The 18,564-nt window shown below is 45.0% G+C and overlaps 1 protein-coding gene across 2 annotated transcripts in view; it reads left to right on the top strand.

Moving 5' to 3' along the window:
• Positions 1-18,564, top strand: part of rabgap1l (RAB GTPase activating protein 1-like) — a 934,074-nt gene that overhangs the window by 107,168 nt on the left and 808,342 nt on the right. For both annotated transcript variants that reach the window (XM_072511773.1, XM_072511772.1), the window contains exon 3: positions 14,116-14,287. In XM_072511773.1, coding sequence (XP_072367874.1) covers positions 14,116-14,287 — 172 coding nt within the window. The remainder of the gene's footprint in view (positions 1-14,115; positions 14,288-18,564) is intronic.

Here is an 18,564-nt window from a genome sequence, read left to right as displayed (position 1 = left end):
TTCCTTTGCCACTTTAACAAACCCTACTGTCTTATCTACTGATGGAAAAGAGTAAAAACAACAGGGTTGTGGTGATGGGAGACTTCAACTTCCCCAGTATTGACTGGGACTCACTTAGTGCCAGGGGCTTAGACGGGGCGGAGTTTGTAAGGAGCATACAGGAGGGCTTCTTAAAACAATACGTAGACAGTCCAACTAGGGAAGGGGCGGTACTGGACCTGGTATTGGTGAATGAGCCCGGCCAGGTGGTAGATGTTTCAGTAGGGGAGCATTTCGGTAACAGTGACCACAATTCAGTAAGTTTTAAAGTACTGGTGGACAAGGATAAGAGTGGTCCTAGGATGAATGTGCTAAATTGGGGGAAGGCTAATTATAACAATATTAGGCGGGAACTGAAGAACATAGATTGGGGGCGGATGTTTGAGGACAAATCAACATCTGACATGTGGGAGGCTTTCAAGTGTCAGTTGAAAGGAATTCAGGACCGGCATGTTCCTGTGAGGAAGAAGGATAAATACGGCAATTTTCGGGAACCTTGGATAACGAGAGATATTGTAGGCCTCGTCAAAAAGAAAAAGGAGACATTTGTCAGGGCTAAAAGGCTGGGAACAGACGAAGCCTGCGTGGAATATAAGGAAAGTAGGAAGGAACTTAAGCAAGGAGTCAGGAGGGCTAGAAGGGGTCACGAAAAGTCATTGGCAAATAGGATTAAGGAAAATCCCAAGGCTTTTTACACGTACATAAAAAGCAAGAGGGTAGCCAGGGAAAGGGTTGGCCCACTGAAGGATAGGCAAGGGAATCTATGTGTGGAGCCAGAGGAAATGGGCGAGGTACTAAATGAATACTTTGCATCAGTATTCACCAAAGAGAAGAAATTGGTAGATGTTGAGTCTGGAGAAGGGTGTGTAGATAGCCTGGGTCAACGACGGAGGTTGAGGGGCGACCTGATCGGGGTCTACAAAATTATGAGGGGCATAGACAGAGTGGATAGTCAGAGGCTTTTCCCCAGGGTAGATGGGTCAATTACTAGGAGGCATAGGTTTAAGGTGCGAGCGGCAAGGTTTAGAAGTGATGTACAAGGCAAGTTTTTTCCACAGAGGGTAGTGGGTGCCTGGAACTCGCTGCCGGAGGAGGTGGTGGAAGCAGGGATGATAGTGACATTTAAGGGGCATCTTGACAAATATATGAATAGGATGGGAATAGAGGGATACGGACCCAGGAAGTGTAGAAGATTTTAGTTTCGTCGGGCAGCGTGGTTGGCACGGGCTTGGAGAGCTGTGCTGTACTTTTCTTTGTTCTTAATGGTAAGAGATGAGGAGTTATGTAGTTTGGGAAGAATGGTGCCAGAAAAGGTAGTAATATGTGGAATTCAGGATGAGAGGAGTAGTGTTCAATTATATAAGGTAAGGTTGGAAAGTCCAGTGAAGAGTGGTGAAATGGTAGTGGGAGCAATAGAGAAACCATCTTGTCCAGGAATACAGTTTATCTTGGGTAATGATATAGCTGGACCGCAGGTGGGAGTGATGCCTACTGTGGTTGATAAGCCAGTGGAAAATCAGACAACTGAAGTGTTGGAAGGACGAATATCCTGGGATTTTTCCGGATTGTGTAGTAACAAGGTCGCAAAGTCACAGGTTAAGACAAGAGGAGAAATCAAAGAGTGAAGATGACGTTGAAATGTAATTATCAGACCGATTTTTGATCAGCTGGTTGAAAAAGAGCAAGAACAGGTGGAGGATGAGGTGGATAGATTTAGTTCAGGAAAATTGGTGGAGTTACAACAAAAAGATGTAGAAATAAAACAAATGTATCCAAAAGCAAACACGGAAGAGGAATCTGAGTGTATACCAGAGTGTTATTACCGTAAAAGTGATGTCTTGATGCAAAAATGGAGACCTTTACATATGCAGGCGGATGAAAAGTGGGCAGAAATTCATCAAGTAGTATTGCCGGTGGGGTATAGAAAGGATGTGTTGCGAGTTGCACATGAGGTACCAGTGGGAGGTCATTTGGGAATAAGGAAAACTCAAGCTAAAATACAGAAACATTTTTATTGGCCTGGACAACATAAAGATGTAGTTAAATTTTGTCAATCATGTCACACATGTCAAATGATCGGGAAACCTCAAGCAGTGATAAAACCAGCACCCTTAATACCCATTCCAGCATTTGAGGAACCTTTAACAAGGGCCCTAATTGATTGCGTAGAACAGCTTCCTTCAACAAAAAGTGGGATGTGTCTACTAGGTTTCCAGAGGCCATTCCAGTACGTAATATTACAGCTAAAAAGATTGTGGAGGAGTTACTTAAATTCTTTACTAGATATGGACTACCCACAGAAATACAATCGAATCAAGAATCAAATTTTACCTCAAGGTTATTCAAAGAAGTTATGGATCGCTTGGGAATAAAACAATTAAAATGAACTACGTACCATCCAGAATCGCAGGGAGCGTTAGAAAGGTGGCATCAGACATTAAAGGCGATGTTGAGGGCTCATTGTCAAGATTATCCAGAGGATTGGGATAAAGGAATTCTATTCGTACTGTTTGCAATTAGGGATGCACAAAATGGGTCAACCAAATTTAGTCCTTTTGAACTAACTTTTGGCCATGAGGTAAGAAGACCACTTAAATCGATTAAATAAAAATTGGGGAGTGAGAAATCGGAAATTGCATTATTGGATTACGTGTCAAATTTTAGGGAACAATTAAATAGAGCAGGTGAATTGGCTAGACAACATTTAAAAGTTGCACAAAATGTGATGAAACGGGTAGCGGACAAGAAATCTAAAGTTCGTAGTTTTGCCAATGGAGATAAAGTTTTACTTTTGTTTCCAGTGGTCGGTGAACCTTTAAAAGCAAGGTTTTGTGGACCTTATCAGGTTGAAAGGAAATTAAGTGAGGTGAATTATGTGGTAAAAACACCAGATAGAAGGAAAACTCACCGAATGTGTCATGTGAATATGCTTAAAAGGTACTTTGAAAGGGAAGGAGAGAAAAAGGAGGAGGTTTTAATGATTCTAACTCAAAGTGCTGAACCAAATCCAGATGACTGTGAATTTGACATAGCTCAAATTAAATTGGATAACGAGGATGTTCTTAAAAATTGGGATAAGTTGTTGAATTACCTTCCAGAGGAAAAACGGACTGACCTGAAAGAGTTATTGATATCACATAGGCATATTTATGGAGATAAATTGGGACGTACTAAAATGGCTATGCATGATGTAGATGTGGGAAATGTTGTTCCAATCAAACAACATCCATACAGACTTACCCTTCAAAATTGGCACAGGTTAACAAAGAGATTGAGAGTATGCTTAAAAATGGCATAATTGAAGTGGGTTGGTTGGTTGCAGCCAATGGAGCTCATCCATAGTGATGGTACCTAAACCAGATGGTACCAAACGGTTGTGTGTGGACTATAGAAAAATTAATGCAGTTCCAAGAATGGACTGTTATCCTATCCCACGTTTGGAGGATTGCATTGAGAAAGTGGGACAATCAGCTTTTATTTCCAAACTGGATTTACTTAACGGTTACTGGCATGTACCTTTATCCGAAAGGGCGAAGGAGATTTCAGCTTTTGTGATTCCAGATGTTGTATACCAATTCAAAGTTGTGCCATTTGGCATGAAAAACGCCCCAGCCACATTTCAACGGTTAACTAACAAAGTTGTTTCAGGATTACCCAATTGTGCGCTATACATCAATGATCTGGTAATTTTCAGTCAGACATGGAAAGAACATTTAAAACATCTGATGGAGTTATTTGATCGACTTCAGGAGGTGATAAACCTAGCCAAAAGTGAATTTGGAAAAGCCCAAGTCACTTCTCTTGGCCATACAATCGGACAGGGTCGAATGGTCACACGGGATGTGAAACCAACAGTTATTGAGGAGTTTTCAATACCATCGAGACAAAGGGAAATAATGCGATTTCTTGGCATGAGTGGATTTGATCGACCATTTGTGCAAATGTTTTGGAGCGTGATTGCTCCACTGATGGACTTGCTGAAGAAACGTTGAAAATTTCAATGGACAGCGGACTTTCAACAGGCATTTGATGGCCTGAAAGCTGTGATAACCAATGTTCCTGTGTTGGAGAATTGCAAGGGGCTCTATGAACAGATTGAACTAAAGTATCTGACTTTAAAGAGAAATGCCGAGGCGTAGAGAAATGGACGGATCGTGCAGAGACCTACTTGTTCAAAGAGACTATCAATCGAGAAGGATTTCAGTTGGAGGAAGAAAAAAAAAGGACTATATTATTGTACCTGTTTGGGTGTGTTGTTTTTTTAAACGTAAAATTATATTTACTGTGTGCATTTCTTAAAGGATAGTGAAAAGGTGAAAAATGAAACCATCTTGAAGTTGATGGGTTTTTGTTTTTTTCTTGGGGGGAGCTGTCATGTGAGAGTACCTTTAAGAAATGGGTGTTTATAAATGGGTGTGTATATCAGTATCTGTAGTGAGAGTACCTTTTAAGAAATGGGTGTTATGTTTGTTCTCGATAAAATGCTGGGTTGATCTGCGCCACTGGAGCTGAGAAGACTGAATTATAGTGTTATCTATGAATAATAGTTATCGCAGATGTGGCTGTTATACTTCAGAAGCCTTAAAGAAATGCTGCTGAGCATGACAGACATGATGTATTAAGGATCATCTGTACAATCCTCACCAAATAATTCATAGTTACTTGATTTGAATTATTAGCTGATACAATAGCTTTTAGCAATGTCTCTTGAAGTTTGTTATTTTAGTTGCTTAATTTAAATTGAAAAGCAGAATACTGTGGATGCTGGAAATCTAAAATCAAAACCGAAAACGCTGGAAATACTTGGGTTACGGCAGCATCTGTGGAGATAGAATTACTTAAAGTTTCAGCTCTGTGACTTTTCATTAGAACTGGGAATGGTTACAGACGTAATGGGTTTTGAGCAAGAGGTGGGTGAGAGAAGGACAAAAGGAAGGCCTGTGATAGGGTGGAAGACAGGAGTAATTGAATAATGGGGCCAAAGGGGATGATGATAAGACGAGGAAAGAAGCAAGAAAATGATGGATGTGACTAGAGCAGGTGTGCTGCTGACTGGAAACAAAAATGAGACAAAGAACTGGAAAAAATATATTTGTTGGACCTGGTTAGACGAGGTTCAACGAGACTAGCTTGTCTGTTAGCTGGGGGGAGGTGGTTAGCAGGGGCGGCAGGCAATTTGCGAGCCCAAGGTTAGGGGAGGAGTCAATGGGGTGGGGTGGGGCGGGGGGGGGGGGGGGGTGCAGAGAGAGAGAGACAACAGTGACATGAGGATTTTTTTTCCCCCATCGTTTGGAAAAGATTGGTGGCCATTTTAGGTGGGCCTGGGGCACAAGGATTCGCAGTGAGAATGAGATGACTCATCACAGTGGATATGGTGATTTCAGGGTAAGAGGGGCATGGGTGGGGGGTGGGTGAGACTCCTGACAAGACTAGTTACCTGGAATGTGTGGGGTCTGGGAGGAACCTGTGAAAAGCGCGAGTTTTCTCATCTAAAGAATCTAGGGGCTGATGTGTTTTTACAGGAGACCCATTTGCTGGTGCGGGACCAGACCAGGCTTCGCAAGGGCTGGGTGAGCTAGGTATTCCACTTGGGCTTTGATCATAGGGCCCTGGGGGTGGTGATCTTAATCAATAAGAGGGTCCGCTTCCTAGCAGTAAGTGTGATGGCTGATCAGGGAGTCGATATGTGATGGCCATGGGTACTTTGGAGGGCATGTCGGTGGTCTTGCTAAACATTAATGCCTGAATTGGATGACGTGATGCTTATAAGGTGTTTTTTGGCCGCAATACCAGACCTAGATACTCATCAACTGATTCTGTAGGGAGATTTAAATTGTTTCTTAGTTCTGCGACTTGCCTGATTTCAGCCAAAAATGTTGGCCCCCCTGGGGTGGGGGCGGAGGGGGAACGGATCTGTGATGGTTTATGCACCCTGGGGGTAAGGAGTTCTCGTTCTTCTCCCCGGTGCACATGTTGTACTCCAGGATAGATTACTTTATGATGGGCAGGTCTGTTCTTCCCAGGTGAGGAAGGCGGAATACTCGGCTATAGTCATCTCAGATCATGCTCCACATTTTGTAAATTTATTACTGGAGGGGGGCCCGGCGCAGCGCACAGATTGGATGAATGTGGGGCTCTTGGCGGATGTGGGGCTTTGTGCCATGGCTGAATAGGTGGAGGTCAAAGGGAACGGGATGGTTTCTATTCTATGGGAGGCTTGAAGGTGATGATTAAAGGAGAGATTATATCGCATATGTCACACATGGACAGGGGGGCTAGGCAGGAGCGGCAGAATAAGTTGTTGACATTTTGGATGTGGAGCATAGATAGGCGATTGACCCAACCCCGGAACTCCTGGGAAGCAGGAAAAAGCTGCAGACGCGATTTGACCTGCTGTCTAATAGGGCGGCGCGCCAGTTGTAGTGCCTGAGGGGGGTTACGTCTGAATTTGGGAGAAAGCCAGTCATCTCTTGGCTCACCAGCTAAGGTGGCAGGTGGCCTCTCTGGATATTATCCAAATCAGGATGTGGGAGACGGGCTGGTTTCCGCCCTGGATAAAGTGAATGGGGCATTTCAGACCTTTTATGTGAGGCTTTACAGGTCAGAGCCCCCAGAGGAAGAGTCAGGAACGACAGAATTTCTCGATGGCTTGGAGTTTCCCGAGGTGGGGGAGGAAATGTGGGAAGAGCTGGATGCGCCGTTGGGTACAGAGGAGGTCCGAACAGCGATAAGACAGATGCAATTCGGGGAGGCACCGGGTCCTCACTGGTTCCTGGTGAAATTTTCAAAAGGTTTGTGGGCCAGCTGGTTCCGTTACTGATGGAGCTGTTCAATGATTCTTTGTCCCGCGGTTCCTTCGTACGATGCTTGGTCAGGCATCCATCTCCCTTATCCTGAAAAAGGACAAGGACCCTGCAGAATGTGGAGTGGACCGCCCTATTTCACTGCTTAACATAGATGCTAAGCTGCTGGCTCAGGTTCTGGCATTGAGGTTGGAACCTCGTCTCCCGGAAGTGGTTGGGAAGGACCAGGTGGGATTTGTCAAGGGCCGAAGACTGTCATCCAATGTGTGGTGACTGCTCAATGTGGTTCTTACGCTGGCAGCTGGGCCGGAGCCGGAGATAATTGTCTCATTAGATGCAGAAAAGGCGTTTGATAAGGTGGAGTGGAGGTACCTCTTTGTAGTTTTGGAGAGGTTTGGGTTGGGCCTCAGGTTTTTTGTTGTGGGTAAATCTGCTGTACAAGGCTCCTTTGGTCAGTGTTCATACAAATACCAGTTTGTTTGTTTTTTCAGTAGCACGGGGACGAGGCAGGGGTGTCCTATGTCTCCCCTCCTGTTTGCATTAGCGATTGAGCCATTGACCATTTCCCCGAGGTCTTCAGACAAGTGGAGAGGGATAGTTAGGGGCGGAGTGGAACAGAGGGTGACCTTGTATGCAGATGATCTTTTGTTATATGTGCAGGAACTGATCCCCACCATGGGGGGCATAATGAGAATGCTGAAGAGCTTTAGGTCCTTTTCCGGATACAAATTAAATTTGGATAAGAGCGAGCATTTTCCGGTCACCACCCTGGAGAATGGAGCCAGTCTGTGAGTACTTCCTTTTCCCTTGGCCAGGTCCAACGCCCGGTATCTGGGGGTCCAGGGCAAATCTCCAAGGATTCGGAAGGTTTGCTGCAGTGGGATAGACAGTCGGGAGGTCTCCCGCTGCTGAACTTGCTATTTTATTACTGAACTACGCCGCGTCACATAAGCTGTGGGGACCTGGGATCTACCTGGGTGCAGATGGAGCCTGGGTCGTGCTGGGGGTCCAGTTTGGGGGCACTGGTGACGGCAAAGTACTTGTCAAACCCGGTGGTGGTCCCCACTTAAAAAATATGGAGGCAGCTCCGTCAACATTTTAAAATGGAGTCCGTATCAAGGCTGGCCCCTGTTTGTGCTAACCACCTGTTCGAGCCGGCGAGGTTGGTTGCCATATTTGGAGTGTGGAAGGGGAAGGGACTGGAGAGATTATTTGACCTATTCCTGGAGGGGCCGTTTGCCAGCCTGGAGGAAGTGAAAGAGAAGTTTGGGCTCTCGGCCCCGGATTCGTTTAGGTACCTTCAGGTATGACATTTTTTTTGACAAACGTTTCCGGTATTCCCGGAGGCGCCACCATCCTCCTTGATAGAGAGGATCCTTTTGTGTGCTGGGTCAAAGGAGGGTACTACATCCATATATGCGCAGATTCTGCAGGTGCACTCAGTTTCGGTGGAAGGTTTGAAAGCCAAGTGAGAGGAGGAGCTGACGCACTGTTGGAGGATGAGGTGTGGAGTGAGGCCCTTCGTAGTTGAATGCCACGTCCTTGTGTGCGAGGCTGAGCTTGATCCAGCTTAAGGTAGTGTTTAAGTCGCACCTGACCAGAGCTAGAATGAGTCACTTCTTTGCAGGGGTTGAGGACAGGTGCGAGCGATGTTCGAGGGGGCCAGCTACCCACACACACTTGTTTTGGTCCTGTCCCAAACTGCTGAGCTTTTGGGTCTCCTCTTTCAACACCATGTGGGCAATTCTGAGCATCAAGATTGAATCCTGTCCCTTAGTAGCCGTATTAGGGGTATTGAAAATGCTGGAGTTGTGGACGGGTACAGGGGTGGATGTTCTTGCCTCGCTAAATGTACCGTGAGGGGGGCAATTGAAGGAGTCTACCGGAGATGCTGACCGTTTATCGTCTACTTCAAGGAATTGGTCACTGTTGGGGGGGGGGCTTTTGTCTCCGTTTTTTTTCTCTTTTTTTATTGTTAATAAAGATATACATTTTTAAAAGTTCACTGTAGGATCTCTTACTGTTCGCCCAAAAATAAGGTACTCAGTCCGGTTGATGGAGGTGTCCAAAACACAGTTTATTACTAAATATTCACTGAAATGCACTTGCATAAGAACTGAATCAAAACACTGGTGTCCCACTGACTACACCTGTGGGAACGGCACCAACTCCAGCTCCTCAGAGACCGCATTAGGGAACTGGAGCTGGAGGAACTTCGGATCATCCGGGAGGCAGAGGGGGTGATAGAGAGGAGTTACAGGGCGGTAGCCACACCCAAGGTTCAGGACAAGAGTAGCTTGGTTACAGTCAGGGGAAGGAAAGGGAATGGGCAGACAGTACTGGGGTCCCCCATGGTCGTTCCCCTTCAAAACAAGAATACCGTTTTGGATGCTGTTGGGGGGGATGACATACTGGGGGAAGGCCCTAGCAGCCATGTCTCTGGCACTGAGCCTGGCTCTGTGGCTCAGAAGGGAAGGGGGGAGAATAGAAAAGCAATAGTGATAGGAGACTCATGGTTAGGAGATTCTGTGGTTGCAAACAAGACTCCCAAAAGGTATGTTGCTTCTTGGGGCCAGGGTCAGGGATGTCTTGGATTGAGTCTACAGGATTCTTAAGGGGGAGGGGGAGCAACCAGAAGTCGTTGTGCACATAGGCATCAACGACATAGCTAAAAAAAGGGATGAGGATCTAAAAGGTGATTTTAGGGAGTTAGCTTGGAAGCTAAAGAGCAGGACGAGTAGAGGAGTAATCTCAGGATTGCTACCGGTGCCACTTGCAAGTGAGGCAAGGAACAGAGAGCGAGTGCAGCTGAACACGTGGCTACAGGGCTGGGTGTAGGAGGGAAGGCTTCAGATATGTGGATCATTGGGATACTTTCTGGGGAAGGCAGGACCTGTACATGATGGATGGATTGCACCTAAACTGGAGGGGCACCAATATCTTGGGTGGGAGGTTTGCTAGAGCTCTTTGGGAGGGTTTAAACTAGTTTGGCAGGGGGGTGGGAACCAGAGCTATGCACTAGAGGATAGGGTAGCTGTTGAACAGGCGGAAATAGTATGCAGTGAGTCGGTGAGGAAGGATAGTCAGTTGATAGGGCAAAGTTGCACTCAGTGGAATGGGTTAAAGTGTGTCTGTTTCAATGCAAGGAGTGTCAGGAATAAGGGAGATGAACTTAGAGCATGGATCAGCACTTGGAACTACGATGTTGTGGCAGGGAGGTAAAAGAGGAGGGGGTGTGGCACTGTTAATTAGGGAGTGCATCACAGCTGCAGAAAAGGAGGTAGTCGAGGAGGGTTTGTCTACTGAGTCAGTATGGGTGGAAGTCAGAAACAAGAAAGGAGCAGTCACTTTATTGGGAGTTTTCTATAGACCCACCAATAGCAGCAGAGAGATGGAGGAACAGATTGGGCGGCAGATCTTGGAAAGGTCCAGAAGTAACAGAGTTGTCATGGGTGACTTCAACTTTCCAAATATTGACTGGAACCTCCTGAGTGCAAATGGTTTGGATGGAGCAGATTTTGTCAGGTGTGTACAGGAAGGATTCCTGACTCAATATGTAGATATGCCGACTAGGGGGGAGGCCATATTGGATTTGGTGCTTGGCAACAAACCAGGCCAGGTGTCAGATGTCTCGGTGGGAGAGCATTTAGGTGACAGTGATCACAACTCCTTGACCTTTACCATAGTCATGGAGAGGGATAGGAACAGATAGTATGGGAAAATATTTAATTGGGGGAGGGGAAATTATACTGCTATTAGACAGGAGCTGAGGAGCATAAAGTGGGAGCAGTTGTTCTTGGGGAAATGCACAACAGTAATGTGGGGGTTGATTAAGGAGCACTTGCTGCGAGTGCTGGATAGTTTTGTCCCACTGAGATGAGGAAGGAATGGTAAGGTGACGGAGCCTTGGATGACAAGAGAAGTGGAGCTTCTAGTCTAAAGGAAGAAGGAAGCTTACGTAAGGTTGAGGAAGCAAGGATCTGGCACGGCTCTAGAGGGTTACGAGGTAGCCAGGAAGGAACTCAAAATGGACTTAAGAGAGCTAGAAGGGGGCATGAAAAACACTGACGGGAAGGATCAGGGAAAACCCCAAGGCGTTCTATGTTTATGTGAGAAATAAGAAGATGATCAGAGTGAGAGTAGGGCCGATCAGGGGTAGTGGAGGGAACCTGTGCCTAGAGTCTGAGGAGATGGGGGAGGCCCTAAATGAATATTTTGCTTCAGTATTCACTAGAGAGAGGGACCTTGTTTCTCAGGCGAACAGCGTGAACCAGGTTAATAGACAGGGACAGGTTGATACTAAGACGAGGATGTGCTGGCAATTTTTAAAAACATCAGGATAGATAAGTCCTCTGGGCCTATTGGGATATACCCAAGGTTACTACGGGAAGCGAGGGAGGAGATTGCTGCGCCGTTGGCAATGATCTTTGTGTCCTCGCTCTCCACTGGAGTAGTACTGGATGATTGGAGGGAGTCGAATGTTGTTCCCCTGTTCAAGAAAGGAATTACAGACCAGCCAGTCTTAAGTCTGTGGTGAGCAAAGTATTGGAAAGGATTCTGAGAGATAGGATTTATGATTATTTAAAAAAACATAGTTTGATTAAAGATAGTCAGCATGGCTTTGTGAGGAGCAGGTCATGCCTCACAAGCCTCATTGAATTATTTGAGGATGTGACGAAACACATTGATGAAGGTCGGGCAGTGGATTGGTGTATATGGATTTCAGTAAGGCATTTGTTAAGGTTCCCCATGGTAGGCTCATTCAGAAAGTTAGGGGGCATGGGATACAGGGAAATTTGGTTGTCTGGATACGGAATTGGCTGGCCGGAAGAAGACCGAGTGGTAATGGATGGAAAGTATTCCGCCTGGAGGTCGGTGACCAGTGGTGTCCCGCAGGGATCTGTTCTGGGACCTCTGCTCTTTGTGGTTACTATAAATGACTTGGATGAGGAAGTGGAAGGGTGGGTTAGTAAGTTTGCCGATGACACAAAGGTTGGTGGAGTTGTAGATAGTGTTAAGGGTTGTTGCAGGTTACAACAGGACATTGACAGGATGCAGAGCTGGGCTGAGAAGTGGCAGATGGAGTTCAACCTAATTAAGTGTGAAGTGATTCATTTTGGAAGGTCGAATTTGAATGCTGAATCCAGGGTTAAAGGCAGGATTCTTGGAAGTGTGGAGGAACAGAGGGATCTTGGGGTCCACGTACATAGATCCCTCAAAGTTGCTACCCAGGTTGATAGGGTGGTTAAGAAGGCATATGGTGTGTTGGCTTTCATTGACAGGGAGATTGAGTTTAAGAGCCGTGAGGCTTTGCTGCAGCTTTATAAAACCCTGGTTAGACCACACTTGGAATATTGTGTCCAGTTCTGGTCGCTTCATTATAGGAAGGATGTGGATGCTTTGGAGAGGGTACAGAGGAGATTTACCAGGATGCTGCCTGGAATGGAGGGCATGTCTTGTGAAGAAAGGTTGAGGGAGCTAGGGCTTTTCTCACTGGAGCGAAGAAGGAAGAGAGGTGACTTGATAGAAGTGTACAACAAGGTGATGAGAGGCATGGATAGAGTGGATAGTCGGAGACTATTCCCCAGGGCGGAAATGGCTGCCATGAGGGGACAAAATTTTAAGGTGATTGGAGGAAGGTGTAGGGGAGATGTCAGAGGTAGGTTCTTTACACAGAGTGGTGGGTGCGTGGAATGCACTGCCAGCGGAGGTGGTGGAGTCAGAGTCATTAGGGACATTTAAGCGACTCTTGAACAGGCACATGGACAGCAGTAAATTGAAGGGGTGTATCTTAGATTAGGATAAATGGTCGGCACAACATCGTGGGGCGAAGGGCTGTACTGTGCTGTACTGTTCTATGTTCTATAAAACTTCGATCAAATAATACATAAACTGATCAGAACATAGCAAAAAGCGTTAAACATAAAAGCATAAAGAAATCACACACAATTTTCAGGGAATCCACATCTATGGTCTAACCCCTTATTTACTTCCATTGGTTCTAATTCTCAGCTGAGGCTCTCTAATTTATTCAAACAACTGTCATGATTTGTTATTCGAATATTTGTCATTACTTAAGATTCACTAATGTCCATCAAATTAATTAAATATCTTTGTGCACCCGCCACGTATGCCATTCCTACAAAGATAAGATGCTTGCATTAACCTTGCTTTTGATACATTTTATGCATTACAAAGGGCTTTTATGCAACATTTCATGAAACAATGTTTTGAATTTCTGCAGACATGGCACCAAAGTTTGATAGTTTATTCATTATCTAAAACAATGACTGTATTCACACAGTCAAGACATTTTTAATAATTTGACTATTTAGCTATGCATTCAATTAGCACCTAAAACCATGAATAAATCAAGAAATCAATAATCTATCATTTACATTAAGAATTTCTCTGGAACAGTGCAGTAGGTCGAAGGCAGAGCGTAACTTAAATAAAAACAGAAAATGCTGGGTAAACTCAGCAGGTCTGGCAGCACCTGTGGAGAGAGAAACAGAGTTAACATTTTGAGTCCCGTATGACTCTTCCACAGCACTATTAACAAAGGTTAGCTTAATTGATTTGGTTCAAAATAATTTAGTGCAAGAAAATAGCTTTGAATAATCAGGACTAGATGCCGGTAAAATATGCCGCTGTGTTCAGTTGGTTTTGTATTTAATGTACAGAATTCAACATGTTAGTTTAAGCACATAGCAATAAAGTTCCCAGGGGCTTTACCTAGTCTGAGTATTTAAAGCACTACAGTACCAGTAATAATCCGCATCAAAGGCTTCCAGGTTCACCATTAATTTCAGAACTGTTCCGAGGACCCGGGTTCAATCCTGACCCTGGGTCACTGTCTGTGTGGAGTTTGCACGTTCTCCCCATATCTGTGTGGGTTTCACTCCCACAAACCAAAGATGTGCAGGGAAGGTGGATTGGCCATGCTAAATTTGAATTGGAAAAAGAAGAATTGAGTACTCTAAATTTATATTTTAAAAAAATAATTTCAGAGTTGCAGAGTAGTTGTGAAGTGAAGCAGTTTGTTGTAAATTACAAGATTATGATTTATATGGGCAAGTGCCAATTTTATTTAAGCGTTGAATTTTTTGATTCCTAGTCTGGAAGCCTTTTAATTAAAAACAAAATCTCACCCTTTATGCTGAATTGGGGATCGCGAGACTGGCAGGGACTGAATAATTGCATTGAATTGCAATTTGCCAATGTGTGTTCATGCTTGAGTATTTTACTGTAGTCTGTTATTTTGCCTTCACAGATAGCTTGCAATGGGAATGAACAGCAGCTAAAGAAGGCACTGGAGGAAGGCCAGAACGATGACATGATGGCTGGAGCAGAAGGTGAGGTGGGATATAGAAGCCTGACAACACGTGAAGCATCGGTGAAACAGAAAACTCTGCATTTGATCTTGGCTTCTTCCTCAATGGAAGGTAATGAAACAGTTCTTGACATGTGCCTACACCAATTGTAGCTACACACTTCTAGTGCATGGAACGATTGTACAACCCGTGTACTATTGCCTTTACTATTCATATTTTTACAGGATGTTAACCTTTGGCACTCATGAGGGTAAGTGTGGTATTGTGAAATCAGTAAGATATCTGGCACATATTTTGACCACCATGAATATTTCTTAATCCTGCATCTCACTGGTACGTGGGACTTGGGTGTGAAATTTTTATGTGGCAGCTCCAGTTGCCTTTGACTCCGACAGTGGAAATTTTAATTCATCACTTAATTTATCTTATTTTACTGTTTCGTGTTTAAGTTCTACAAACCATTTCCAGCGTCATCATTTTGTACAAGGTATTGATACAAACCTGTGTCCAACCGTCAAAGGGCAAGCACACTGGTGTCCAAATGTCTCATCTGCAACACACTAAAACAAAGACGCTAAAGAGGAAATAAATTGTACAGCTTGCATTTCCACATTGGCTCATACAGTTTTCTAAATTTCTTTCCTTTCTTCCTGTTGCCCCAGAATTGTTTGCATTCATGCTTCCTCAGTGAGGAGAGTGAATCTGTTTCTTGAGAGAGGACAGTACTTGGTTTAACTGCTGGAAGATTTTTGGATTTGATTCTTTCTCTTAATAAAATTTTTTATTCTCCTTTTTCACATTTTCTCTCATGTACACCCGCCAACAATAAACACTAAGCAGTAAGGAATACAATGTCAATCCCCATATCAATAACAACAATCCCATCCTCCCACCCAATGTTCGATGTAATCCAATTCTTGAAAGTCCATAATGAATAATGGCCATGAATTGTAGAACCCCTCCATCCTTCCCCTCAGTTCAAATTTGACCTTCTCAAGAGTTAAGAATTCCAGCCGGTCCCCCCGCCATGCCAGGGCACAGGGTGAAGAGGTTGATCTTTGATCTCCACCCCAACGGGATCTGCCTTTGGGCGATCAACGAGGCAAAGGCTACAACATCTGCCTCCCTACCCGTTTCCAACTCCGGCTGGTCTGACACCCCGAATACGGCCTCCCGAGGGCCCGGGTCCAGTTTCACGTGCACCACTTCTGAGATTACCCTAAAAACATCCTTTGAGTAATCCTCCAGCTTTGGACAGGACCAAAACATATGAATGTGATTTGCGGCCCCGCCCCCCCCGGCAATGTTCACACACATCTTTGCCTTGATCCCTTCCAGCGGTGCCTTCTCCTCTTCCAAAATAGCCCCTTAAACTGCCGACACTGCCCCCCTTCCCCAATCCACCCTGTCGTCAGCACCTCATCCAGCATTGTGGAGGTCGGCTCCACCGGGAAGCTCTATCTCCTTCCTGGCTAAATCTTGAACCTGCATGTATCTAAATATTTCCCCCTGCTCCAGCCCATACATCGCTCCCAGCTCCTTCAATCCTGCAAACTGACCCCCAAGAAACAAATCTTTTAATGTCTTAATCACCTTCTCCTCCCATCTCCGAAAATTTCCATCCCACTTCCTTGGCTCAAATCTGTGGTTCCCTTTTCCCTTGACCCTGTCCCCAACCCGAAGTGTTGCCGAAACTGCCTCCAAATTCTCAATGAAGCTATTATTACCGGACTCCCTGAGTATTTCCCCGGGGCAATTGGGAGCGGCGTTGTTGATGGCACCTTTTAATTCCGACCCCTATACAAACTCTCCTCCATTCTTTTTTTAAAAAAAACATTTTATTATGGCATTTATAATTTTATAATAATAACAGTAATAACAAATATAAACACCCCCCCCCCCCCCCGCCCACCTCTGCTGACAAGGTTTCTCTAAAGAAGTCGACAAACAGCTGCCACCTCCGGACGAACCCTAGCATTGACCATCAACTTTCTTTTTTCAAGTCTGAGAAACCAAGCCATGTCACTAAGCCAGATCTCTGAATTCGGGGGCTTCGAGTCCCTCCACGCTAACAATATCCGTCTCCGGGCTACCAAGGAGGCAAAGGCCAACACGACAACCTCTCTCACCCCCTGGACTCCCGGATCTTCCGACACTCTGAAAATCGCTACCTCTGGGCTTGGCACCACCCTTGTTTTTAATACCGTGGACATGACATCTGTAAGACCCTGCCAAAATCCCCTAAGCTATGGACATGGTTTGCTGGCCCTCCCGCACATCTTGGACACCTATCCTCTATGCCAAAAAACCTGCTCATCCGGGCCAATGTCATGTGAGCCCGGTGAACTTCCTTAAACTGAATCAGACTGAGCCTGGCACATGATGAGGACCTGTTGACTCTGCTCAAAGCATCCGCCCAAAGACCTGCCTTTATCCCCCTCAGCCCTTGTGTCGAGTCACCCCTTGCCTGCCTCCCTTACTGCTCTACGACTGCTGACTGGCTGGCTCACCTTGGCTAATGGCTTTCGACCTGTGCCTCACTGTTGCTGGCTGGCCTACCCTCAGCCCTGTTAGCCGTGCCTTTTTTTTTCAAAAATAAACCACCGGATCTTCTGCCTCTGCCTGCCTCTCTCCTCGTCTAGTCGCCTCTCGTTCATCGTGTGTTGCAATGTTCAGACTCTGTTTTTTTGCTCTGAGATGACTCGACCAATCAGAGTTTGATGTCGCTCCGCATTGCCTGCTTATCGGCTGAGCCTATCAGAAAATGCACAGTTATCAGGCTCTGATTGATGCCCACAGATCTAGCCTGCGTGGGGCCTCCCCATTGGTCAGGGCCACGGACCTTGGCATGGTGTGCTTCTTTATAAATCCGCCTCTGATTGTATCTAACCAGTTAAATCTACTCTAAACATTTTTACTGTTTCTCTCTTTGCATAGAGAGCCACATATCCAAGTTTGATATTGACAGAAAGGTAGGTGGGATTGTAAGCAGGTATTTAGAAGCATAAAATCACACCGCAATATTAATAGATTATGTAAATGTGCAAAACTGTGGCAACATAGACAAGTGCGAGATCACCAATTTGAACATGACAGGGATAGAACAGGCTGCTTTAAATCAGAATCAGAATAGTTATAGTGCAGGAGAATGCTTTTTGACCTGTTGAGTCTGCGCTGATTGTCTGCAAGAACAACTTGGCTAGTCCCACTCTTCAGCCTTTGCCCTGTAACTCTGAAAAATCTTCTTCCTTGGCGGCTCCTTGTACAATTTGTTTTTGAGGCCATGGTTGAATTTGCCTCCACCAAAATTTTAGGATTGCAGGTATTGCATTCCCGTTCCTAACTGTTCGCAGTGCAAAACAGTTTTCCTCAAGCTACCTTTGGTTCTTTTGTCAATCATCTCAAATCTGTGTCCTTTTGCTCTGACCCTTCTTTCAAAAGGAAATGCTGTCTATTTTGCTGTGTCTGCCAGCTTGTTTTATCTTGTTTTACTATCACGTTTTAGAATCAAAAGATCTCAGTTTTAAAGTATTGGATTATTAATTTTCTCGAGCTTTATGAGTTGTAATTTTGGTTGGATTGATTATTGTTTAAGATGAAGCAATGGGTGGGATTCTCTGGCCTCCCCACAGCATGTTTCTTGGTGGTGACCCATTGTTGGTCAGCGACGGGATATTTTGGTCCCGCCACTATCAATGGGCTTTCTCATTGATTCCTCCCTACGCGCCGGGAAATTCGCGACAGGATTGCGCCATCGGCAGGACCATAACACTTTGCCAGCGTGACGAGCCGGAAGATCCTGCCCGATATGTTTGTTTTACATTGATTTTTATTACCGTTGTGCAAAATATTGCAGCACACTTGGGCAGTTCTCATGTTGAAAACCACTGATCTACATAATGATTAAAATGTTTTGAACAGGTACAAAAATTATCAAGAAGGTGAATGGAATGCTGAATTTGATAGTTAGAGGACTGGAATACAAAGGATTAAAAATAATGTTTCAGCTGTACAAAGACCTGGTTAGACCACACCTGGAGTTACTGTGAACAGTTCTGCCACAGCACCTTCAGGAGAATATAATGGCCTTGGGGGGAGTGCAGTGTAGATTTACTAGAACGATGCCTGGGCTCCCAAGGGCTAAATTATCTGGAGAGTTGACATAGACATCTCAGCAGTTAGAAGATCAGGAGTGATTTGTTCTAAGTTTTGAGGGGAATTGAAAAGGTGGATAGAGATGAGCTATTTCCATTGAGCGAGGGCAGCACGGTGTTGCTCGTTTTAGCCTTAGTTTATTTGCTCTAATTCTGTCACCTTTGCTCTTGAGTCGCCAGGTATCTTTCTGATACCGCCACGTGGTTCAAGTCCGAGTAATGATTAATAATCCA

The sequence above is a fragment of the Scyliorhinus torazame genome, chromosome 7, assembly GCF_047496885.1.
Source record: "Scyliorhinus torazame isolate Kashiwa2021f chromosome 7, sScyTor2.1, whole genome shotgun sequence".
In the NCBI taxonomy this organism is placed as follows: Eukaryota; Metazoa; Chordata; class Chondrichthyes; order Carcharhiniformes; family Scyliorhinidae; genus Scyliorhinus; species Scyliorhinus torazame.
Note: the sequence above shows the minus strand (reverse complement) of the source record. Positions and strands in the feature narration are given on the sequence as shown.